This window comes from Cupressus sempervirens, chromosome 1 (assembly GCF_028749045.1).
Source record: "Cupressus sempervirens isolate cs-2001-9-10 chromosome 1, ASM2874904v1, whole genome shotgun sequence".
Lineage (NCBI taxonomy): Eukaryota > Viridiplantae > Streptophyta > Pinopsida > Cupressales > Cupressaceae > Cupressus > Cupressus sempervirens.
Window position 1 is genome coordinate 167012507 of NC_143118.1, and position 26613 is coordinate 167039119.

The window sequence follows — 26613 nt, forward strand, 5'->3', positions numbered from 1 at the left end:
CTCCATGAGAGACTTCGGTCAGATTGTTCGGATAATTCGATAGTCTTACACCAGAGAAATTTTTGAGACAGTTTCATGGGAGCCAAGATGAATGCATAAGCCTTGTGGAATTCCAAAATTGGAGGTTGCCAATTCAACATTGACATGTAGCTAGCAATAGAATGCAAGGTTTGCCTTTCATTGTCCATTGGAGAACGTGACAATTGAGACCCACGTCTGTGAGGTGGAGTAAACCATTTGATTTGTGTATTTTCCACATTGGTTTTCTCAAGTCCCACTTTCAACTATTTACTATTTGTTCTGGCCTTGTTGGCAATGTTTTGGTATGTTTAAAAGGTGAGTGGAAAAATAGGAGGCAGGATATTGTTGTTTCAAATTAAGTTGCTAAAGCAAGAACATTATGATCTCTAGGACTAATATTATATTTACTTTATGGAATCAATTCAGTGTCTTCAAAGAGGACAAAGAGTTTGATGAGTCTAAGGAGAAGAAATGGCCAAGGAGTTGTGTACTTTTCATACTATGTTTTGTAGCACTTTTCACACTGTTTTCTCTCATACTGTGGAGGTGCCAGTAGATCCTTCAAACCAGAAGTTACACTGAAGGTATGCTGAAGATCACTATGTTCTCCTCAACATCATAGGAATTAGTGGAGATCGTGACTATTTTATTTTTTCTTATTAATCTTGAGTTTATGCAAGATTCATAGTCATTATTTCCAAATTTCAAATCAATGCAAAACTAAAGTTTAGGTTAGTCAATAATGTGCTTCTTGTTATTGAAAAGAATGCCAACCGAAAATGTGGTCTATTGCCCACTTGTATCTTGGGATTGAGATTCGTACAGATCATAGATAACTTGAATATGTTATAAGGTAGGTATTTAGCTATAGGACAAAATTTCAAAATGGTTTTGCTTAGTAAGCAGTGATAGGCACAGGTGCAAAGGAATTTTGGAGTATTTTGGATATGAGCAAAGTAGCCTCCTAGATCGTTTGTAAGTTGGGTTTATCTTGGGTGTTTAGTTTCTTGGGAGACACGAGTTCGCATTCATCAATGTATAACATAAGGGATTCATGGAGTTTATATCAATAGAACTGATTAGGTTTTCACTTATGAGGTACATAGCATATTTTTATAGTAAGCTCTATAATTTATTTATCATGTAAGACAGTAAAGTTTTTTAGAGTTGTCGCTATTATCTAATTGTTTATCTAGCTCACTTTAATGGTATAACCAGGTGTCTAGGCTTAAGTGAATTTGTTAATGAGTGAATGAAAATTTATTTGTAGGTTATTTTGGGGTACTAAAAAATTACTATACTCTTCATTCTCTATTAATTTTCTTAACTAGTTCTATTTTCCAAATAAATAAATAAATTAGATTACACCTTTTTAAGTAAAAAAATACACATTATAAATTATAAATTGTTGTTGATTTAACTTTGTGAATCTTTTTCCTCAATATTATACACGGTGTTCTATAATCCATCAAAATGAAGTTGACAGAACATGATCTATCTTCTCAAAATATTAGAAAATATTTAATATTTAGTCATTTCTTAAACATAAAATTTATATATTAATTTTAACAAATATATATAAACTTTAACATAAAAATTCTAATAATTGTTGTTTCTAAATTTTATGTAAGATTTTTTACATCCCCAACCATTATAGTCTAAGAATGTGAGTACGAATTCGAGTAAGAGTTTACTAGAGGAAATAGACAAATTACACTATAACTATCATTTTCTTATAATCTTTTTATAGGGAAAATTGTTATCATATATTATCAATAAAGCTAACACATCATGTTGCTTACTCATTTGAGTTTTACACCACTAAATGTTATCGCAGAGGTCATTGTCAAGGTTTATGAATCAAATATGAGAGATAAATTTTGGACAGAAAAGCATAGTTGCACCATGACCTTAAGAATTGTGTGTGAAGGTGGTGTGTGTGTGTGTGTGTGTGTGTGTGTGTGTGAGAGAGAGAGAGAGAGAGAGAGAGAGAGAGAGAGAGGAAGTTATACAAAAGTGGAGCGAGACAAAGAGATATCGAGATGGGAAAAAATTGGATATGTGGAAGAAAAGAGGGGAAAAAATGGAGAGATTGGTGATAGATAGATCAAAATTGAATATCAAAGTGGGGGATAGTTATGAAGGGAGAGATAAGGAGTAAGAAGTAGGAGAAAAATCAATAGGAAGCAAAGAGAGGAGGAGGGAGATGAAGAGATGGAATGATTAAGATATATGAGGGGATATATAGATAAGAGTTAAATAGATCTAGATAGATAGATATAAGATTAATAGATAGAAATAAAATGGAGAGAGAGAGAGAGAGAGAGAGAGAGAGATGAAACATGATATAGAAAGAGTGAGATGAAAGGAAAAGAGGGGTAATATAAGAGAGGTGGGCAAGGAGAAGGAAGTAGTGTCTATATGTCTGCATAAGAAAGATATATTGGTAGGGATAGGAAGATAGATGGGGGGGAGGGGGGAATTGACATTGGCAAACTAGAGGCACAAACTGCCATTTAGAGGTGTGTCTAGAATACAAAATCATCCGTAACTAATCTATTCAACCTACTTTTACTTTCCATAACTAAGCTAAAATACAAAATTATCCATATATAATTATATATAGAAAACATCACAAACTTGCCTAATTCAAATAATACTTGAAACAAAATGTAAGTCTCTTGTATATATAGATCAAAAATATGAAATTATACCAACAAATGGTCAGTGTATAACAAAAACTATAATGAGAAAACCTTCTACATCATCAATATAGTGAGGTCATTTAATATATATAACACTATTGGCATCACCTTTGCACCCCTCAAAGGTGCAAGTGCTAGTATATAATATATCAACTTACATGTCATGGAATAGCTTGTGTGTCTTTGTCTATTGTAATGAATCTGATTGCTCCAATTGAGCCTAATGGTGCCACAATTGAATAGCACACAACAATGGCAATATTCAAGATACGTATAAGATGGAAAATCAAGTTATAATTATATCAATTTACATGTCATGGAATAGTATGTATGTCTTTGTGTCTATTGTAATGACTCCGATTGCTCCAATTGAGCCTAATATTGCCACAATTGAATAGCACACAACAATGGCAATATTCAAGATACATATAAGATGGAAAGTCAAGTTATAATTATATCAACTTACATGTCATGGAATAGCTTGTATGTCTTTGTGTCTATTGTAATGAATCTGATTGCTCCAATTGAGCCTAATAGTGCCACAATTGAATAGCACACAACAATGGCAATATTCAAGATACGTATAAGATGGAAAATCAAGTTATTCCTAGGCTTTCTTCCGACTTTCAGGAATGCAAGTGCTGGCAAAATAAAATCCAGTGGCGTAAATCCAATTGCCCCGCAAAGAGCAACAAAATCTCCAAAAAAAGGCAGAGCTGCAGCGCAGAGAGTAACCAATCCAACATAAATTGAAGTACAAAGAAATCGAATGGTGTAATGTCTCAGCATATGAGTCCCTCTATTTGGCATTAATCCCTCCTCAAAATAGGCATATGTTGGTCTACAATATATCTGCAAGGAAACGCTGGTCATTAAGAATCTAGGCCCTTGATTTTCATAGACTAGAACACTAATGCCAAATTATTTCTCATGGTAATGGCATGAACCAAATAGTAGACACAGTATCAGAAATTTTTTAACAACAAATAATTGGAGGGGTAACTGAAAGTCTGAAAGCAATGAGATCATGGCTAAAATACGATACAGTAAAACCATGATGAAAACATGGGCTGAAGAATCGTTATACTGTAAATTGGTAGCTTCTTTGAGAAAATGGTTTGATCAATAAATCAATTAGACTCTGCAAAAGTGCCATCTGATAATACATGTGCCAAACCAGGTCATGCCTCTTACCCTTCACAGCAACTCAGACATGTACATGAGCTTCCTCTTGCTGATTTATAATCAGCTCAATTGGAGGCTACTGTTAACCATTTGTATGATTTACAGGAATTACTAAAGACAGACCAAGAGTTCATGACATAATGATTAATGTTCATTTTTCAAAAAAGACAATAGAGGGAACAAATGGTGGCCAGATTTCATACATCTACAGGATAACATAGTCTTCAAATGGTCATTTTTCAAAGTTGTTATTTCCTGAAAAATTTAAACAAATGATTGTGGCCGTGGGAAAATTTTAGATTAGTAGAAAAGCATGTTAAAGTTTAATCAAAAGACTGACAATCAAGCACAATGTTTAAGTCTAGCTCATCACGTGTAAAACAGGCATCATTAGCAGAGAAGTTCACTACCAATTCTAAATTAGAAAATAATTTATGGAAGAGCATCAACAATGATGGAAGTGACAATAAGTTGGAGTTACTAGAGAACTTAAGCCATGTATCCCTGTAAATTAACACAGAATAATATGTATAAGAAAATTTATTCTCCAAATACAGGATCATATTTTACCTGAAAGCAGCCTGAAATCTGAATCACAGCAAACAAATTGGCCATAACAATTGCCCACGCAGGGGTTGTCAAGGAATTGAGAATATATGCCTCCACTGCCGATCCAAATGCCCAGTAACCTACAAATGCAAGCGTCCAGTAGCTTACAATGATAACTGTGTATGCTCCTGAAACACCTTTGTACATTTTTTTTTTTGCAGGGTCCCTAAGAGTCGACTGCACAAGGTGGTGTAAAATTTTTAATGGTTAATATTTATAATAGGTGAGATAAAACAGAAAATCTGAAGACAGACATTCATTTGATGTCATTAGAGAATGCATGATTTCATAAAGTGACTTTGAACACAAAATAATGTGTACATGTTGGGCACATATTTTGATCTTGGAGGCAGCTTTGGCAGGGAATTTTTGTTTTTTCTTAAACATATATATGACTGATCACTCAATCCATTAATAAAAGTAACTGTCTCAGATTTTTCTGGGATCATTTACCACATGAGAAAACTGCAAGAAATCTCCTTGCACAACTTTTAACCTTGGAGGTTACATTGATAGGCAAATACATCTAAGTTATCAATTATCAATAAATTGAATTATAATAGGAGCTCTGACTCAGAATTTTCAGGATCTGTTAATATGAAAACCACTAAAATAGATTTGTTTAAAAATTAATGAAGTTGTATTCTATCCACAAAGGTTATTTAGCACATTCCTACCTGTATTTCAGGTAGCATTGCATCTCCAAAAGAAAATGCTATTGTTCCCAAAGCATTGAAGGCCTTAAATATCTTGGTGGCTGAAGTACCATGCAATTGATAATCAACTGTATCTCGATTCATCCGGAATCCTGCTCAGAAATAATTCAACTAAACTTTCATCACATAACGAGTAAAGAGTTCACAGTTTTTACAATATTAATCAGAAAAGGTGTTTTGACATTTTTTACTACCTTCCGTTACATATATGCAATGGTTATGAGATAAAAGGTGGGAATGAGAAAGAAAGGGAGGATGAGATAAAGGTGGAATGGGAGGAAAGAAGAGAGTGCAACAGAAAAGAAAAGAAAAGAATATTCTTTATATATATCTTAAAAATAACAAAAGAAGATAATCTGACGATTGAGTATTTTACTGAACACAAAAAGTTCTCTTCCCACATTATAAAAGCTTTTAATGAACATGAAATGGAGAAACCTACCATTGAACAAGTGGGCAGAGAGAACCCGTCAAACTATCCAGAGGAAAAATCTTTTATACATCTAACATTCCATGGGGACCTGCCTAAAAATGGGACATTTTCTGGATAAGGACGAAATTTCCAACCTTTATCTGCAGCTGAAGATTTCCAGAATGCATCCTCCTCTTCAGAGGACCTCTCTGTGGATGATGGGAAGTCCTCATGCCAGCCAAAACTTGTCTCATTATAAGGACTTTGATTTGCATCAAAGCTTTAAGCAAAGAGACAACATGATAGCATGTATAAATGGTTGAGCTAACCAAAGTTTTGTCATGATATTGATTTTGATTTGTGTCAAAGCTTTAAAAAAACAGACAACATGATGGCATGTACAAAAGGTTGAGCTTGGAAGAAAGAAGGAACATTTACATGGTTTTGGAGGTAAAATAAACTATTAAAACAGCTGTAATTGTTTTTGTTTACTTGGATGCATGCTCTCTTAAATTCAGGGTGTTGGTGATAAGTTATTTCTCATGGTTACCAGGAGACCCGTCTCCCCCCTAAAAGTGGCGTCTCGGAGACCGAGACGCGTCTCGGAGACTTTTCGCGTCTCCGGAGACCTCAAAAAAGGTTGGAGACTTCATGACGAAGTCTCCTGAAGTCTCCCCGTCTCCTAATCCAAAAAGTGAAGTCTCCCCGAAGTCTCCTGATAAAATATAAATGTAAAATATAATATTAAATAATTTTATATATTTTAGCCCTCATTTAAATGTTTTTAATGCAAAAATCTAAGGTACTATATGAATTCCGTAACAATTGCTTGGTGATGTACGTCACCTACAGGAACACGATACAAGTCTAAGACAACATATTGGAAGCTGTACAGGATTGCAGTAAAGATCCCAAATCACATAAATTTATGCGGCTGAGGAATTAGGGTGCAAAAACTGTTGCTAGTGCATTAGAAGATAGTATTACGTATGTTACAGAAATCTGATATGCAAATGCTTGATAATAGTATTAATCCTCATGAAAAGCAAGCATCTATTTGCTAATAAAGACTCAGCGATAACAGTGATAGACTAGAGGTTTTATGTATGTTAACATGAATGTATTTGGTCCCATATTTCTGTTTTTTCAAGAGGATATCATGTTTCAGTTTGATGTATAAGTCGTATTTATTATTCGTACTTGTTTATCTGCTATTGGCAATATCCTAGTACCAATATAGGAATCTTTGTTAGTTGAATCTGTGTAACTAGAAAAAAAACACTATTACAAAATGATTTACTCCCTTTTAAACTAAGCAATCCTAACTCTTAGTTAGAAAATAGAAATCCTAAGTGTGTCTCTATGCATGCATCAATGTTGAATAATTCAATAATTTTCACAAATTTTTTGTAGCAATGCCAATTTGTCAGGTTTTAAAATCTATTTCAGTAATGTACTTCTGTATCTAACCGCTTATTATTATTATATCTTTGACAGTTTGACTCTATGAATCTATTTTAATTTTTAATGTGACAACACTAGTATTATTAATTTATTATTTACTTTAGTCTTTTAGTCTTACGGTATTACTATTTTGAAATTTTGAAATTTTGTATTTACTTTTAGTATTAGACTCTTTAAGTTTAAACTATTAAAAATTTATTTTAAAAAAAAAAAAAAAAAAAAATTGCCGTCTCCAAGTACCCCCGTCTCCTATTTGAAAAATTGCCGTACCGGTACCAGTACCAGTACCGGAGACCTCAAAGTCTCCCCGTCTCCCGGTGACCTTGTTATTTCTTATTCATATCTCTAGGAGAGCTGAGGCTTAGTAGAGAGTGGATGAATAAAAAAGGAGGGTGTCCTCCTTTCATGCTTGTGATCTGCTGAGAGCTCTAAGGAGTTGCTATAAACAAATTAAAAAAACTTGGTAATGATGCTAATCCTGTCTTCAACTGCACATGACTCATCATTTCAGATGTCCTAGTTTCACCAAAAGTTCCTTGAAGGATGAAGATCAGTCAGAAATAAACAGAATTTGGTGTCAGACAAAACAACAGAATTGCGTGGAAGGCTTATTTTTACAATATATCATTAATTAGTTTAATAATCATGAACCTTAAAATTATGTGTAATAATTGCACCATAAATCATTGTCTCATTCTAAAACTCCTTGGAAGATGGGATAAACCTCATTTACACTAGATGGATGATTGCAGATGGTTCAAAGTATCATAGAAATGAGCCAGTGGTTACAGAATTGTACAAATCAACCAATATAATTCCTCGCCTACTTTTGTGATCTCTACTAGCTTGTGGTTAACCTTAGTAAAACTAAGGTGATGATTCTCAGTGTCTCCAAATGTCATCTTTCCTTTTAAAAGGGAGCCACCTTAGAGATCAAATTCTTTTACACATACTTGGGAGTCCAACTTTGTGGTCTCTCCTTCAACATGAAGTTTGCTTCACATTCTTGCCTTTGCAAAGGATATGCCTCCCTCTTGGGATGCCAATGTTTCAAGGCCCACTTCCAAGATACATCATTTTGATACCACCATCATGCCTACAATTTTGTTTAGCTTTGAGGTTTGGGTACCTAGCTTTGGATTCATTTGTTGAGCCCACATTGATAGGGTTTGGTCTCTCATGTTGCAACATCTTATCAAGTGAAAGCATATTATCCAAGCAAAGTTTTTTGTCTAGCCCCTACATTTTGAGATTGTCCTCTAGTTTAATTTCTAAGTGCATAGATGTAATGTCCCTTTTTTCTAGGACATTATAATTTTGTGTTGCCGGCTCACTTCGCCTAGGTTTCAGGGCGAAAATGTTCTTTACGGGGTTCAGTTCGAGATTTGGCCTAAACATTTCTAGTTTCAAACCCAGCAAAGCAGTTTTGGCAGGTTGTCCAGATGCTTACTATTTTTAGTAAGTAAACTGAGCTCAAAATTCTTGTTATCTCAGTGTTGGTTTGGAAGCATCTTGCCGAGAGCTTTCGAACAAGCTATTGCACGTGCTTATCCGAGTTCTTTTGGTCAATTATTTTGATGCCTAATGATTATATGGTTTATTAACTAAGTGACTTTTAAAATTCATTTAACTTATCACTTTATTTTAAAAAGGTACTATGTTCACTTAAGTGACTAAAGGACAAAAAAGGTGTTTTATCCCACATTGCCTTAAAGGGTGTGTATCACATTGGGAAAAGTGATAAAGGTACAACAAGTTCCACATGGGAAGGTATGAAGATTATAATATTTAAAAACAAATATTAATCTGGGAGCTGGAAACAGTGACTAGTTATCTCTTTGAGGACGCAAGCCCTTGAAGAAGCAGGTGGAGGTTGGATGCAAACCTAGCCTTCTTACAGGTTTTATCTACATTTGTCAATATGACTGTTATTGTTGTTTATAAGATTGGATTTCTTTTAGATTGTTGTGTGTTATTGTATTGTTGTTGTATAATACAATAACATATTTGGTGGCTATTTGTGTTAACTGCTGGTTTATATATGTACTTCTGAATATTGGAGGAATCGAACAAACTTTTTTGAGTTTTCTTGTATGCATATCTGCTGGTTATAAAAGGGATTAAAGTTCTGGAATTTATATCAAATATTGATTTACTATTTAGTTTTAAATTTGTAAGTTTTATATCAAGGGTTTTTAGTAAATATCCGGAAAGGGATACTGTAGTGGTATCAAAGTCATGCATCCTGCCAGCTTGTGAAATTATATCAGCAATTAAATTGCAGAAGGAATTAACACAAGAATTTGTGAACTCAATGTATTGACATTTTTGGTTGCTTAAATGTGACTGGCCTCTTTGAGGAAAAAACCCCTTAAGGCAAGTGTGTGACATTGGACGTAGCCCCAACCTCTCATTGGTAACTTCATTTTTATGGTTAAACTGAATGGTGATCTTGATTGCAAATTGACTCAGTTCTAGGAAGTAAGTACAAATAATCCAGTAGTGCAAGTTTCAAGTTCAAATTATTAGAAAATTAGTCATTGCCAAAGCAGATCAGTTGAAGAAAGTCTAGCCGCAGGGTTCCAATCATTGGGATATCATATCAAATATGTGTCACTGGGTTTTAGTTTGCACAGTGATAACAAGGGTCTTTCCTAGCCACCAGTTAGAAGTAATCACTGCATACAATTGCGTGGAAGACAGTTAGGGAGGTCTGAATGTGATAAAAGCACTGCTTAAGGTAGCCATCAAGTGTTGTTTGGTACATCAGAACAGTCACGGGATTGGCAAGAAGCAGATGGACTGTGGGGTAATTTTTCGAGTGCAGCTAGTGTGCAATTGTCGAGCAACTCCAATATCCGGTAGAGTCGTATTGCAGACCAATGTTTCTCTTACGCGGGAGTTCTCAGAAGTGGTGACTACACAGCAACACTGCCCTTCTCCACTCCATCACAACATTACCAATCAACTGCTACAAGTGTTAGGTGTTAGTGCAGAGACAAAAAAAATACCTCGGGACATTAAAGCTGCCATAACTGGGTGGAGATGGATATCCAATAATTTGGAGATTACAGAACCACAGCCGTAATACAGAGATTTTGTAGGTAGTGTGTGGGTGACATTTCCTAGAGGCACGGGAAATAACGGAGGTTAGGCAACAATAATAGTGACACTCAGCGACAGAAAAATAAGGTGGTCGACAGCAGGAGACAGTCTTCTGGTCGAACATGACAGTATGTTGAAATGGGTGGACTAACCCAACGTCGCTGGCACATGAACTCCTACGGCAGCATTCAGCACAAACCAATAACACATACTGGCCACGGTATATTAGGTTTTGTTCTGCTCCTGTATTTTTTTAATATTTTATGTAACTGAAATCATATTGTATTTAGATTCTTGGATGCCAACGGTTTGTGCAATATTGGAAATTCGTAGGTAGTGAGCCGTAGTGAATTAGTTTGAAACTCGGGTTGTGTGGATTGATGTTTAATGTTCAATTGAAAGCTTAGTATTGTATTCTGATAGCTTCATTAATCCATTCAGTATTTTTGGGAAAAAATAAGTTTAATTTAATGAATTAGTAATAATATGACTTGAGGATATGTTGCATAGCAACTGTTTGACAAAATTCCTATTGGCCCAAGACAAATTTTATTTCCAATTCCAACAGAGTTTATTACAGATGTATATTAAAGAGACATTCCTGTTGTGTCTAGCAGGGTCAAAGAGATTGGTATTATTTCAAATAATACATGAAAGGCCTTTTCAAGCAGTGAATCCAAAACCATCTGCTACCTCATGGAGAAATGTACAGAATGCTGCTGATTGTGAAAGAACTTCATACAAGTAGCACTACAAAGCAGATCTTGATCAGTCTTTCAATAAAAGTATAGAAAGACAAGAAGTTGTTGAAGAGACAAAACATGGCTACAACAGACCTTCAAAAAAATAAGAATTCAAGGTACACTCATGATGGGAAAATCAAAGATCCTTATGAATGTAAAACTGGGCATCCAGAATTTCCTTTCCTAGAAGATAACAATGAGATATCTGAGAAACAAGTCTTGAAATCAGCTACACTAATCAAAACAGGTGCAGTTTGCAAAAGTGAGCCTATAGGTAGAACATATGAAACAAGATTGGGTCTGTCTCAGGCACATGAAAAGCTACACGGCAGAGGAAGTGGGACGAGAGTTTATTATACTAATGAATATGACCAGAAACATAATATTAGGAGGGAAGCTGATAATGGTGATAGGAGATCTATGACCAGTAAGTCTTACAGGGTGGCTAATGTTTCTCAACCAGTAGATAATGAAGACCAACTAGCTCCAGACTTCCAACTCAATATTAAAACTGAAGTAAGGAGATTGTATGATGATTATAACAAATTTCCATCAAAGCTTCAAATAGAATTTCCTTTCATTGATTATGTGGACTTTCAGCTAGAGCTACAAAACAAGACAGATATGATAAGAAACAAATGCTATCATTTGGCTCAAGATCTCCTTGCAGAGGACAGTTACAGAAATTTGCATAGGGAAGATATCAATCAACTTGACAGTAGATAGTAGTACTAAAAAAGAAGAGCAACCTTCGCATGATAATATGCAAAATACTAATAATGGCACAAGTATACTAATAGGTAATTGGAAGACAGAAGTATCTTATATAATTGTTTACACTAGTCCTTCGGATGAGCATGTTGATGGCCCGTGTAGAAGAGTTGACCAAACCGCCAACGTTGGCAACTCCTCATCTTATTTAGACATGGAAAACATCAATATCTTATTTGGTGACATGGAAATTAACTTGGATAAATTTTATGGTGATACTAGGCTGGAAATTATGTCAAATTTTGAGGAGCAAATGGACCACAATGTTGGCAGGATAGATGATCTAGCACACGTTGAGTTAGAGGACATCTAAAAATGTAATCCCCTAGGTGATGAAAAATCAGAAAATTATATGGAGAACAACCCACTTGTGTTCGAAGGAGATGGTCAAAAACCATTATCACTCCTTGACTTATTGGATATGCTTTTGGTCAAAGAGGACAAGCTTGTCCAAGTGTTGACAAGGATGGATGATTCTTCCAAATTGATTGAGGATTTCATGCGGAAGATTGTGATAGAAGAGAGACATGGGAATGTATGTGGTGTCACAAATCCTCTTTTACATACTCTTTTTGAAACTTTGAAAATGATAAAATATGATTACTTGCAACTATTAATGGATAGAGATCTAGCAATAAAATTTGGGATGGACAAGGAGAGTGAGGTAGACGAGTTATAACTTCAATTGAGCTTAACACATTACTCCATACAAAAAGCTGAAAATCAAACGAGTGGGGCAGCCACTCATGAAGAAGATAACTGTGGTTCAAGGGCACAAGAAATCACACAAATCATTGAAGAAATTCATAAAGTGGGTAGATGTGAAGGCAAACAATGTAATTCAATCACATGTTCCCCATTTAAGACTTCCTATGATGAGAAAAATTCTATGGATCAGCAAGTTGATGAGTCTAGAAATTCTTATTTTTATTGTACACCTTCACATGAGCACATGGTTAGTGATACAACAAGTGAGGATAATTAAGAGATTTCAATTAATGGTGAACCTTCCTTTTATGAAGACTTTGACATAAGCGGGGGTAATTATGGTGTAGTAGGAAGTTAAGATTTATCCTTAGCATGCTCTGAGGGATTTTTTAGCTTACCCAGAGTTTTATCACCAAGCTCTTATGAGATGGCCATGACCTACTCATTGATTGGTGATTTTACTTGTTGGTATATTCCAGCTATCAGTGGTTTGCCTAAGTATGTTAGTAGAATCTTCATTGATTCTATTTGGCTTTTAGAGGTCAATGAGTTATTTGCAGATGAGTGGGGAGAACATACATTACCCTACGTTCCACATGAAGCGTCAACATTTTTTATTCAACAATATATTGAAGACAGTGTTAGCATTCATGATGTTGATGATTCACCAACCACTATTTCCTTTACCCAGGATCATGTTGATTAGGTGATCGGGGATCCAGGTGTTAATAGTATCTTGCATCTAGTGGATTATGTTGTGTTGTTACATAGTCACAAGATTATGATCTGTGTGTTTCAACCTTCTGACACATCAAAGTTCCCAAGATTAGGATTAATCCGTTTTCACCAGGGCGATATGGTGTGAGTCAAATTGGCTAGATCTGTCATTGTCATCGGTACAGATATTATAGGAGTAGTACAGTGGTATAGTGGTACAGATATTACAGGAGTTGGTCAGTGGTATCTCAGACAACGTACGAGTTCTCATTTGGGATCTAGGTGGAGCATCCCTATGTATTGCCTTTTATCGAGGAGCTAGGTGGAGAGTTTGGTTGCTATCATCTTGGGGTGGATATTGGTATATTGTTAAGCTCCCATCTTCACTTGACAGTAGAGACCCACAGGGTCACTCATGGAGTGAGGCATTCATTCTAACTGAGGGTATTGGCACACAGGGCAGCAGCACATGGTAGTTGGTATCCCTTTATGGTGAGACTTGGAATCCTGGTATTCAATTATTTGGCACATTGATTTCTATTGTATTGTTATCTCTTTGAGGACACAAACTCGTGAAGAAGCATTTGGAGGCTGGATGCAAACCTAGCCTTCTTACAGGTTTTATCTACATTTGTCAATCTAACTGTTATTGTTGTTTATAAGATTGGATTTTTTTTGGATTGTTGCATGTTATTGTATTGCTGTTGTATAATATAGTAACATATTTGGCAGCTATTTATGTTAACTGCTGGTTTATATATGTACTTTTGAATATTGGAGGAATCGAACAAACTTTTCTGAGTTTTCTTGTATGCATATCTGCTAGTTACAAAAGTGATTAAAGTTCTAGAATTTATTTCAAATATTGGTTACTGTTCAGTTTTAAATTTGTAAGTTTTATATCAACAGTTTTTAGTAAATATCCGAAAAGGGATACTACAATAGATCCAGCTCCATGGCCAACTCTACTTCTGGTCATGATAGAGATCAATATTTGGCTCTTTTCTACTCTGAGAGGATTGCATAACTGCATCTTGTTCTACACAATTAGTCTTTGTACTCAGAGGCTAGGTTAATTATTTTTATTAGCACCTCTATTGACAAACTACATCCTTCAAATGTATTCCCTTAGATGCTTCTCAATTGCTTTCTTAAAAGGAGAGCATCACTAGAGTTGCTAAGGGATATCTAGAAACAATACAACTACATCAATTGGCTTAAGATTCCCCTTCGCCAAATAAGAGTATGTTTCCATCAACTATAGGTGGAGAACGATCATCATATTTCTCACCTTGACTAGATTTGTCATCTTTGCTCCTCCTAAATCAATATTTAGACGCCTCATTTGCTATGGAATTTGAGGAGATATTACTACCTCTACAAGGGGAGTTAGATAATTTCACTATGTTCTTTGTATATTTAGACCATTGGTGTTTGGCTCTTTATCTTCTAAAGGCCATCACCCTTTCACACAAATCCCTAAATGTGGATTCTCAAAAGTCTAGAGCTGCTAAGTTGATCGCTTCCTTTCAATTCACAACATTAGCCCTAAATAGACTCTAGATACCATTACTTCTCTCACGGATGCAAGTAAGCCTATATGATTATATCTCCGATAGTCTTTTGCCTCAAAATGTTCCCTCTCTACATCATTAACCTATTTCTACTTGTTGGCATGGTTACACTTGTTATTTGTTCTTGGCATCATAGGCCGACTTCTTGTTGTCTCCTTGGATCTCATCCCCTTTGCCTCCCTTACCATTCACATGGGAAAATGCATATAATGAGCTTTTTCATTGTTAGAGGTGTCAATTTAACCTAGTGGGGGCACCTGTCTTACTCCTTGGCACCTAGCCATTGAACATTATTAGATCTTGATATAATCCTTTCATACCGATTAACAATGGCATTGGCAAATTCACCATTTCTAGTCTCTAGTCCAAGTAGTGATACTTTATGATCTCCAATTTTCCTCTACAGCTGCTCTTGAAAGTTTTTGTTACCCTTTCTTAGAGTATTTGTACCTATTTCCGGACTACCTGTTTTGATGGTCCCCTATTGCTCTGTATTTTTCACTTTTCTGCATTTTTCCTTCCCCTTGGTGGAGCCTTTCAAGGTTTCTCATCCTAAAGCTCTCTTGTGTATACTGTTGTTCTCGAGTCCCATTGACCTACTTTGGGCACTTGTTGTTTACCATATAGGGTAAAAGGATACCTATTGCATGTAGTATAGCAAGATATAACACAGAACAAATACTTTATTCATAGATGCCATATGCTCATTACAATGATTTCAATGATTATTACAATTACAATGTTCCAATGTCCCTTCCAGACGATGTATATATACTTTCCCGAAGGGATGATTCAACCGTCACGCGCTCGTTTGTGTAAGAATTTGCCTAAGGGCAAAATTTGCCCAGGAACTAAGAACTCAAACACAAGTACAACTGTAGACCAGAAAGAGAGAGTATGATCAGAATGACAATATATTCATTCAATATGCATTGTGTAAGTACACTAGGAGTGCCTGTATATAAAGGCCTTTGAGATACATCTAGAATGTCTCATAATCAGCACCATGATATGTCATACAACCAGGCACATGTCCACCAGACATGGGTTATCATCCATTAAGCACGGAAGTAAGTGCGGTGATGAGAGGATAAGTCTACAAGGATGTGACATGCAAATCAATGTTGTAGACACCATGTGCTAAAATAGAGTTGCATACTCCCGTGTTGTCAACATGACAACACAAAAAGGTGCGCAAACTCCTAAGTGTCTCACAAAATAAAATAATAAAATAATGCATTAACCTAGGTAAACTTAAGTGTAAATAGTAAATACTTATTTACACCAACACCCCCCCTTAAGTGCAACTTAGGGGAATGCCCTTAAGCTTATGAAACTAGGATGAAATGCAAGATGGGTCCCAGCTACTAAGCCATGTTAGGTACCCATATACATAATGAAATGCAATCTCTCATAAAGCAGAGAAAGAGGGAAAACCTCATGGGAAAAACCCTCTCCCAAAAAGAGAGATGAATAAGGATGCATGGATGGATGGAGTAATCAAGACCCCCCCATTACGACATACATCCAGTATATACAAAAGTGAAGGAGAGTGACAAAACCTCATAAGAGGAAAAAGTCACCCCCATAAGAATTAAGAGGAAGAGAGACAAGGTAGTCCCCCACCCCAAATGAAGAATGCCAGGTAGTGAAAGCCGCTCCAATGAAGAAGCTCGTCCAAGAATGCAGAATGGTGTTCCTCCCCTTAAGAAGAAACAATGGCAAAGGTACAATCCTAAAGATGTATAGTGGCCCTAAAACCTGCTCAAGTATACCTGTGCTGATGCTGATGTTTGCCCCTTCCAACTGTGTTGAAAAGAACGAATGCAGATCTAGCAAGGATGTCTGTTGAACCTGTTCCAATGAACCATTTGTGTCCTCAACTAACAAAGAGCCCTCCAACAATTGTTATTCATAAGGATCCACAATCACGCCAACCTATAAAGATTGATCATGTAAAGAATGGACATGAGGGTCAAAGTGAGCCCTCGCAACAACTGTGTTGGTTCCCAAAACCGCAGATTGGAATCCTACGAGCCTTGCCTGCTCGATGCTGGGATATCCAACCGGTTAAGGCCAACTTGACAGAATTGAACAATACAATCCAATTTCCCTACACTTCCGGCTTTGCAAAACCGAGGCGGGTGCACCTAATCCTGGACGAAATGCTTAGATCCAAGATACTTAAAACAGATCGATTAGAACACAAATACAATAAAAGTTTCTCAAATGGCAAGAACTATAGGAAAACTTTAAACTTGCAATTTCTGAACTGAAAACAAAAGTAAATGATTGAAATAATACTTAGATAAAAAATAAATATAGAATAATGCAATAGATGAATATATTAATTCCGCAAAGGTAAGAAATGAAACATTTGCCAGTGTATGGATTATGAATTAAGAATAAAAGACCAATGCCTAATTAAATGGGCAATAGAGTCAATATTATTAGTTGAAACGTACAACTTTATAAAATTTAATATATTTTAACTATAAACAAATTTAATAATTCGGACGCAACGAATCAATTATATAAAAGCAATTTAAATTAGTCTAAAATGCACTTTAACTCCTGTCGAGGCAAATTAGACATAAATATGGAAACAATAAAATATTTCACAATATTTATGTTTATCAAATTTAAAATGCAATAATGATCCAGTCCACTTACCCAAATATTAAAATATTTATTGAAAATAATAAAAAACGTTTATAAAGGACACAACTTAATAAAAAATTAAAACTCTAATGCAAATAAATTAAATGAATACTTCTTACTGATCCGGAAATAAAATTGTACTAGAGACATTCCCTACAGGTGATCCATCCAATATAATTCAACTCCAGAATCGCACAAGAATTTATTCCATAATTCACCATCTAGAGGCTTAGTTCAAAAGGTCATTTCCTTCGCCAATTAAAAGAATATAATACATCATCGCAAGGCAAAAAAAAAAATAGAAATTTAAAATATGAATAATAATAATGTCGTAAGTTCCTTAAGTCTCCGCTTTACATCTCATATTTATAAATTTCTAAAGGACGTGGGACCTCTCTTCAAAACATCGCGCCCTTTAACAACAAGAAACTAATCACTTTGCTTTTATAGACTTCAAACATAAGCTTTACCCCATAATCAATATTTAATTAATGACATATTACTATCAAATCAAACGGTGGAAGCTTATGAACCAAAATATTTATTGAATTCATAGTATTGTCGGATGTATGGCCTTAGGATCATTCTCAAAAATTGCATAGGGCTTTCCTCCATTAGGCGTGTATGGCGCTCCACGATTATTTCCCAATTTCTAGCGGCTCCTTCATGCAAACGTGCATTCACCTGCAACAAAAAAAACATAGGGTTAGAACAAGCAAATATATTTTTATATTTCTCTTTCCAAAATCCAAATAAGGGGATGCATTTCGATGACCATGCTTTCTTCCGTTACTGACTTAAAGCACTTCATAGACTGCCGCAACCATAATATTAATTCATGGTATTCCTTAAACTGACGGGACCTTTCTCCAGTCTTTAAGCAATCTCAATCGAACTGAAGCTATCGGCAATCCGGAATTACTTGCTCTAATTGCAGTTTTCTGGAGAAAAATAAAACATAAGGCCTGAAAACACTCGCAATCCATGATTCAAAAATCTGATGGTCTCATCGCAGAAATCGGGTGAATGGTGGAGACGCCTCACTGAAGACCTGGTATTGGTTGTGGCTGCATATTTTGTCCAAACTGCTTCTTTGTGCTCAATCTTGAGACTAAAAGGTTCGTCTCTCCTAACCTTTACAACTCTCTGCAAATTTGCTGGAGTTATTGTAGCTGCGCTCTTCCTTGATTGCCCTTATTTGAATTAGATGGTTTAGGAACAAGGCAAAGCCTGTTAACACAACACCGGCAATAGCTTCACAATACTGAGATGGAGTTGGCACAATTACAAGTAATATCTCTCCAATCAAAAAGAGGTCCCAAGGCACCCATAACTGCAGCAGAATCCCTCTGAAGATCTCTTCCATCGCTCTTTTTCATTTCCAATTCTGCTATTATCACTAAGTATAAACCATTGCCTTTAACATGTCTGACTCGGATGGGAATTACTGTTCATACCCTTATTCATTCCCCATCAACATCTGGAAGCCATACCTAGCATTGCAATCTTTTTAAGAAAAGAAACACCTTAAATTGATACTATTGTCCTGATGATCTTATAGCATAAGGTAAGTTTTGATGCCATAACCCTTTTTTATATAAGCATTAATGTTTTGTCTTACATGACCAATGTTTTGTCCAATCAGATCACTGCATCTGAATAACAGACTTTTGATTCTCCAACAATTACCTGTCATAGGAACTCTAAACAAAACCCATTTATTACTCCACTCATTTGGAGTGACTTTGACTAGTATTTTATATCATTATCACTTTCATATTGACTGGTAGCAAAAGTCAGAAAGTATTACTGATGGTGCTCAGAATATACAACTATCCAGAGTTCGATATGCTTCATATCTTTTCTTTTTGCCTTTGGTTGCCATTTAAATTGTTCCCATATGGACATCAAAAATTGGATTAATGATCTAGGCAAGTTTTTAGTCCTGACTTTGTCAACCATAAAGATATGTTAAAATCTCCCTAGACTAATGAACAGACAGGCTGCATCAAATTTACATTAGCACTTATCCTTTTAACTTCAATATTTGATCAAAGAGCTCTCCGTCTTTATGTAACTCCATCAGTTTGTGAACATGATGATCATCATCTTCATATGTATTACAAAAATGGACTACATTCACATGCTCATTCTAAGCTCACAACATTTTAACTTCTCTCTTAAAGTCATTAACATCATTAGGCAGCAAGCATATACAGCTTCGTACTCTTAATCATGGAGGTTGATACTCATAAAATATGCTCAAATGGATGCTTAAAATTTTTAATTTTTAGGGCTCCATCAAACAGTAGAAGGATCATCGTCATCAATGAGAAGATGTAAGTCCTCAAGGCTATCTCCCAAATCAACTTAAGCTGGAGCTGGAAGACGAGATGTACCATGCTGTGATGGACCTTTCACTATGGCAATGTAAGCATGTGGACTAGATTGATGATGTGACCTCTCACTACAACTGTCGATAGAACCCCACATGTCTGAATCTGTTGAAGCACTATCACTGGTGTCACTATCAGTTTCCACTGTGTATTATGTGCGGAGAGGATTAGAGGATAAACTTGGTGAACTTTCCTCAAAGTGTACATCCTTCTCCACAAAAATCTCATGTGTCTCGGGATCCATCAGTCTATATGCCTTAGCATTGTCTTCATATCCTATGAAAGTACAAGGCTTAGGTGCTGGTGCCTTGCAACCCTTGGAAGATAGGTTTTCCCGTGTTGGACAACCAAAGACTTTGAAATGACTCACAACTGGTTTTCTGCCGCACCATGCCTCAAAAGGAGTCTTCCCATCTAAGGCATTATGAGGAGACCTGTTAAGTATGTGAGTAGCACTACTACTGGCTTCAACTTCAAGTGTAGGATCAAGAGACTTGGCCTTTATCATGCAACTTGCCATGGTCTTGAGAGTCCAAATCCTTAGTGCTGCAACATCTGTCTTGTACGGACTAAATGCTGGTGAATTTTGAAGATCAATTCCCTCAAGTCTGCAAAAGTCCCTAAGTCTTTGGTCCACATATCTGTTCTCATTGTCCACTCTTAGAACCTTGATGGCTTTCCTTGGTTTGTGTTCAACATGAGTCTTGAAGTCTTGAAGCTTATAAACCACTTCACTCTTATGATGAAGTAGACCCAAGTGAATCTTGAAAAGTCATCAACAAATGTGAGGATATAGTGGCCTTGGCTAATTGAAGTCACTGCAAAAGGTCCTGCTAAAACCATGTGAACTAACTGGAGAACAACTAGAGCTCTAGAAGACTTCCTTTTATCATACTTCTCCTCGAGATGCATATCCACTGAACATGATGAACACTCTCCATTAGAAAAGTTGATATTAGGTAGACCTTTGACCATGTGTTTTGAGCAAAGTTGCTGAAGAGAGCGGAAGTCAAGGTGACCAAACCGCTCATGCCATAATGTGATTTTTGAAGTTGAGTGAGTCAACAAGGCTTGAGAAGGAGACTTAGGCACAAAGTGGGAGAAGGAATAAAGCCTCTTGTCACCATTGACTTTCCCCATTGCAACCAATGAATTATCTCTGAGACTATGCACCATCACTAAATCTGGAAGGAACTCAACGTTATGACCATCTCCAAGGTGAGTGATTTGGTAAACTAATAGGAGATTGAAGCTAAGGTTTGGAACGTAGAGAACATCTTTGAATTCCCCATTTTCCATTTCCACATGTCCTTTCCCTTCAACTTTCATTTTTGTATCATCTCCCACGAAGATGTGTGGTACCTTTGACTGCTTCAATGAAGAAAAATCTCCCTTTGAAGAACCCATATGGTAGGAGGCACCTGAGTCAAGTATCCATTCTGAAGAAGAACTTGTATTTGCCATCAGTGCTTTCCCTTTACCCTTTGAAGAGGTTGGAGTTGAATCCTTGGAAATACCTAGCACTTGATTTTTGTTCTTCCTAAGTAGATTTTCTAACTCATCAATTCTTTTAGTTTTGCAATTATGCTCGTCATGATTTGGCCTTTTGCAGTATGCACAAAAGAGTTTGTCCTTCTTTTCATTATTTCCCTTCTTGTTGGAAGAAGAACCGCCTTGTTGTGAGGAGGATTGTTGTGTCTCAGATTGTGATTTCTGCTTCCATTGCTTCTTCTTCTTCTTGCTTTTCCCTCCTTGACTTGATTGGTGCTCATCACGAGCCACCAAGGCTTTGGTCTTTGATGACGTGAGAAGTCCTAAATCCATCAAGTGAGATTGTTTAACAATCAACATTTTTGCGAATGCATCAAATGAAGGCTTTTGGTAAGCAAATCCCATGGTCAACCTATCAGTATTAAAACTCAAAACAAATGAAGCATACTCTGAAGATAGCCTCTTCAGGATGTGATGAATCAACTTTTCATCCTTCATGGGATTTCCACAATCTTTAAGTAGTGCCCTATACTCATTTGCTTTGTTGATATAATCCTGAATTGTGTCAAAATTCTTCGGATCCAAGAGAAGTAGATCATCCTCAATCTGAAATCCCTTTTCTTCATCCACCTTAGCATATAATGCTGCAAGTTTATCCCAAGCTGGTTTTGATTCTGTACAACTGGCAATGTGAAACAAGAGATCTCTATGAACACAATTCCTAATAACTCCTAAAGCCTATCAATCTTGAGCTTGCCAATTAACAAGTTCTTTAGCATCACTAGGTTTGGTAATTGTACCATCAACATAAAGACTATATCCTTTTTCCATTAATCTACTCCATGCAATATCTTTCCATGTAGAATAGTTGCGTGAAGTTAGAGGACATTTAAAACCCATGATGCAGAAAATGAAAGAGCACAAAAGAGAGACACAAGAACACAGTACACACCCCCGCTTTTCACTCAATCAAAAGAGCCCCCCAAAAAAGATGCTTTTGGCACTTTATAAGTAGTGTGTGTACAATGGGCCACTTGTCAAAATGAACAAAGTGGAATTTTTGATTTTGCTTTTGCAACTATCTTTTGAGGCCCAAATCTGTCACTAAGCACTGTAGCTCAGATGTACAACAATTCGGAAAAGTAATCAAAGGTTTACAATGCAGAAAAAGGCCTAATTCTGAAAGAGAGAATTTTGTCCACACAACCCTAGAATCTGACTGCAGATCTGGAAAGTAGACGAAAAAATATGCACTTTCAAAAAAAAAAAGAACCTAAAAAGGTGACCAAATGTGCTCGTACGGAGCATTTTAATTTGCAAAATGCAGGATTATGCAGGTATAGTCGCCAAAAAATGTAATTTTTGCAAAATTCTTGGACCAAAACTAGAAAACAACACCACCACTAGAAAATTTAGGGAATTTTACCCAATTTCAAAAAAAAAGGCACCTAAATCGGAGTCCGAATGTCCAAGTTATGGGCTCGCAAAGTCAAGCTACCAAATTGAAAAGCAATCTAGAGAGGGGTCTGGAAGGAAAACTGCATGATTAAATTTGACGATCAAACAATCATCACAACAATTATAAAATCCCTGGTTTTGACGGTCAGACGACCGTCAAATTTAACATAGCAAAATGATGATGTCAGCAAAAAATTGGGCCCCCTGCTGATATGTCAGACTGACGGGTGTCCATACTGTACAGAAATGATGACGTGGTTGTACAACTATTGCTGACTGGATGTGCTGAGTTGGCTGCACATGTAGTGCTTACATGTCCACTGACCGAACGATGACCTATCGTTTGGCGTGGCACAGTTTAAAAATGTCATTGATGTGTCTAAAGATTGAGTAGCCCACGTGTCAGTTTTTTTTGTGTCGTGTGTCAGAACGAAATTCGTTCTGTGTGGAGGGTCGCCGGTTTTCAGCGTTAGAACGCGTGGCGCTTGTGAAGGAGTTCACATGTCCAGTAACAGAAAGCCACCAGAAACTTTAAAATCGCGTCAGAAATTGTGCGAACAGTGGTGGAAATACAGGACGACGGGGACCAAAATAGTCACATACCGGAATATTGTATGGCAGCCGGTTTATAAAAAACTGCGAGCAGAGAGTAAAAAACTAGTCACGGCCCAAGACTGTTGCAAAATCCGCGTGAACAGGTACACACCGGCGTCGGAATCTTTTTGGTGGCCAAAGAAGTTTATTCCATTCGCCAAGTTGTGGGAATTAATCCCGCATTTGGTGTGTGGGAGTTCTGCGGACTATTTAAAAGGTGACCTGCGCAGAGTGCATAATGAAAGGTCGCTGGTGTGTCTTGAGCAATGCTCGGACTACTGTGGTCAGCCGAGAGTTTATACAGTCCAATCTTCTCGCTGGCAAATGACTGTTATGCACCTGAATGTCCGCTTCAAAATTCTTTGCGACTAAATAATAAATTCTCCAAATGGCAGAGCCGGGGTGTCACTGCCTGGGTTTGCTAAAAAAAATTTCTTGGCAAAAAGTGCAAAAGATTTCCGAAAATTTGCAAGAAAAATATGACGGAAATAAAAAGAATAATTTAAACTCAAATCTGAAAAATTAAATTGCAGATCGAATAAAGACCATACCCATACTGCAAATCGGGGCCTCCGGGTTTCGATTTGCAAAAAAAAATTTGCCTCACAATTGCCTTTGGGCCAAGGTAGCCGAGTTTATACCCGATCTTCACCGAATCAGTGTCCCAGACGCAATGGCGAGGTCAAATCTGGTTCTAGATGCTCCCAATTTCTGCAGTACTCCAGATTCAAGCTGACGTGCTAAAGCAACAGTGGTCTCGAATGGCTATGTGATGAGAAAATCTCCAAGCTCTAATACCATGTAAGAATTTGCCTAAGGGCAAAATTCACCTAAAAACTAAGAACTCAAACACAAGCACAGCTGTAAACCTGAAAGAGAGTATGATTAGAATGATGATATATTCATTCAATAGGCATTGTGTAAGTACACTAAGAGTGCCTGTATATAAAGGCCTCTGAGATACATCTAGAATGCCTCGTAATCAACACCATGATGTCATACAACCAGGCACATGTCCACCAAATATGGGTTATCCTCCATTAAGCACGGAAGTGCGGTGATGAGAGGATAAGCCTACAAGGGTGTGACACACAAATCAATGTTGTAGACACCATGTGCTAAAATAGAGTTGCATACTCTTGTGTTGTCAACATGACAACTCAAAAAGGTGCGCAAACTCCTAAGTGTCTCACAAAATAAAATAATAAAATAATGCATTAACCTAAGTAAACTTAAGTGTAAATAGTAAATACTTATTTACACCAATAGTTTGGATACTATTTTATCCGTCAGCTACAATATAGAATTTACTAATAATATCATCCCTCCCAAAAAGTAAAGTCGTTTCTGGACGACAATTACAAAATATTCAAGACAAATTAACAAAATAGAATACACTAACTGTGACTAACTATAATAGGATAGATCTTTTCCGTCACACCACTTTCACATTCGTCCCATGCCTGCACCAAACTGATCTCCAAAACACGTTGCATCTATAGCCTCTGCTAACAGAATATTGTCTCCTTAGCCAATTTGACCTTGATAGCCACCCGTGCCGCATTCTCTACTTCCAACTCCTGGGTATGTTGAGCCAAGTGTCACTCTACTGCCTCCAACTGGATGATTAGCTCCTCCCGAGCTCTCTATGCATCCACTAGGACAGCCTCATGTCCAACACTTACTCTGAGTGCCTCAAAGCGTATCACCCCTCTCGAAAGGCTTGCTCCAATGCTTTCTCCACCTCTAGCACATGACACTCTATACCTGCAACAACTCCAACTCTCATCAACTAGTTGTGATGTCCCTAGAGTGGGCCCCTAACGGAAGGTGACGTAGGTCTGTCCGTGCGGTTTGTCGCTACCACGTGTCCGGGGTCCTCGCCAGCGAGGCTATCCTGGGGTTGTCCCCTTAACGCGGGGAGGTTCCGTTTACTAACAGTCCGGGCTTTTGGTACAACGGTTACTAACTTGGTATCAGAGCCGGAGGTCTCGAGGTCGAGACCCGCGGAGCGTGGTGGGCTGTGATGTCCCTAGAGTGGGCCCCTAACGGAAGGTGACGTAGGTCTGTCCGTGCGGTTTGTCGCTACCACGTGTCCGGGGTCCTCGCCAGCGAGGCTATCCTGGGGTTGCTCCCTTAACGCGGGGAGGTTCCGTTTACTAACAGTCTGGGCCTTTGGTACAACGGTTACTAACTTGGTATCAGAGCCGGAGGTCTCGAGGTCGAGACCCGCGGAGCGTGGTGGGCTGTGATGTCCCTAGAGTGGGCCCCTAACGGAAGGTGACGTAGGTCTGTCCGTGCAGTTTGTCGCTACCACGTGTCCGGGGTCCTCGCCAGCGAGGCTATCCTGGGGTTGCCCCCTTAACGCGGGGAGGTTCCGTTTACTAACAGTCCGGGCTTTTGGTACAACAGTTACTAACTGAAACTGTAATGACCCTCACTATAAAGGCCACAGAAACCCTCAAACTGAACTTAGGAATTTTGTCAAACACTTAGCGTGTAACAGTAACAATATTCAAAATATGGTAATTTCAGATTTGATACTTTCAGAATATAATCACAGAATTACAATATATATAAAGCCATTGAACTATATTTCAATTACAATGCAATAAATTCTGAAATTATTTTATTACCAATTCTGGACTGATTATTACAATGACTGTATGACAGCAAATTTACCCAAAAATTGACATATATTTCAGAATGCAAGAACCTGGTTTGAAGAACTATGGAAGAACACCACGTTTTTCTGCAGATCGTTGATGAAGACCTCCAACCGCACCCCCAAACTGTCCTTAATTTGCTGCTGCTGCCCAAACTAGCAGGGTCGTACCAGGCCGTACCTGTACGGCTGTTGAAATAAAATAATATTAGGGTTTTGGGACCCCCAAATGCAAGGAAAATGGGCGCCTAGGGTTAGGTAGTAACCCTGTAAAACCATAAAAAATAACTCCAAGGGGTTGAGGAGATATGAGCAATTATGTGATTCCGAACCCTGCTTTGCCAATTCTGAAAATGCACTTATTCTGTCTTCAAACTCTTGTCAAATGCTTCTCCAATGATAGGGCAAATCTGAAATCCTTATTCCAACCAAAAACAAACCCTAACAACGAATTCTCAATAAGCTCCAATGAGATGGCTGAATACCAACTCCAATTATGCAACAATTCAGGTGATATTTCACACCCTCAAAGTCGCCAATCCAAGGGAGTGATTCGTTCCCAAAGATCGAATAATTTGCAGATCCAAAGTCCACAAATGTCTTCACAATGAAGAAGTA

The 26613-nt window shown here is 37.2% G+C and overlaps 1 protein-coding gene across 6 annotated transcripts in view; it reads right to left on the minus strand.

Moving 5' to 3' along the window:
* Window positions 1–3000: 3000 nt before the first annotated feature.
* LOC149576673 (GABA transporter 1-like) overlaps window positions 3001–26613 on the minus strand; it is a 44582-nt gene continuing 20969 nt past the window's right edge. For all 6 annotated transcript variants that reach the window (XM_089818932.1, XM_089818964.1, XM_089818943.1 and 3 more), the window contains 3 exons: window positions 5198–5328; window positions 4482–4697; window positions 3001–3578 (listed from right to left, as the gene is read on the minus strand). In XM_089818932.1, coding sequence (XP_089675058.1) covers window positions 3189–3578; window positions 4482–4697; window positions 5198–5328 — 737 coding nt within the window. In that variant the 3' untranslated portion in view covers window positions 3001–3188. The remainder of the gene's footprint in view (window positions 3579–4481; window positions 4698–5197; window positions 5329–26613) is intronic.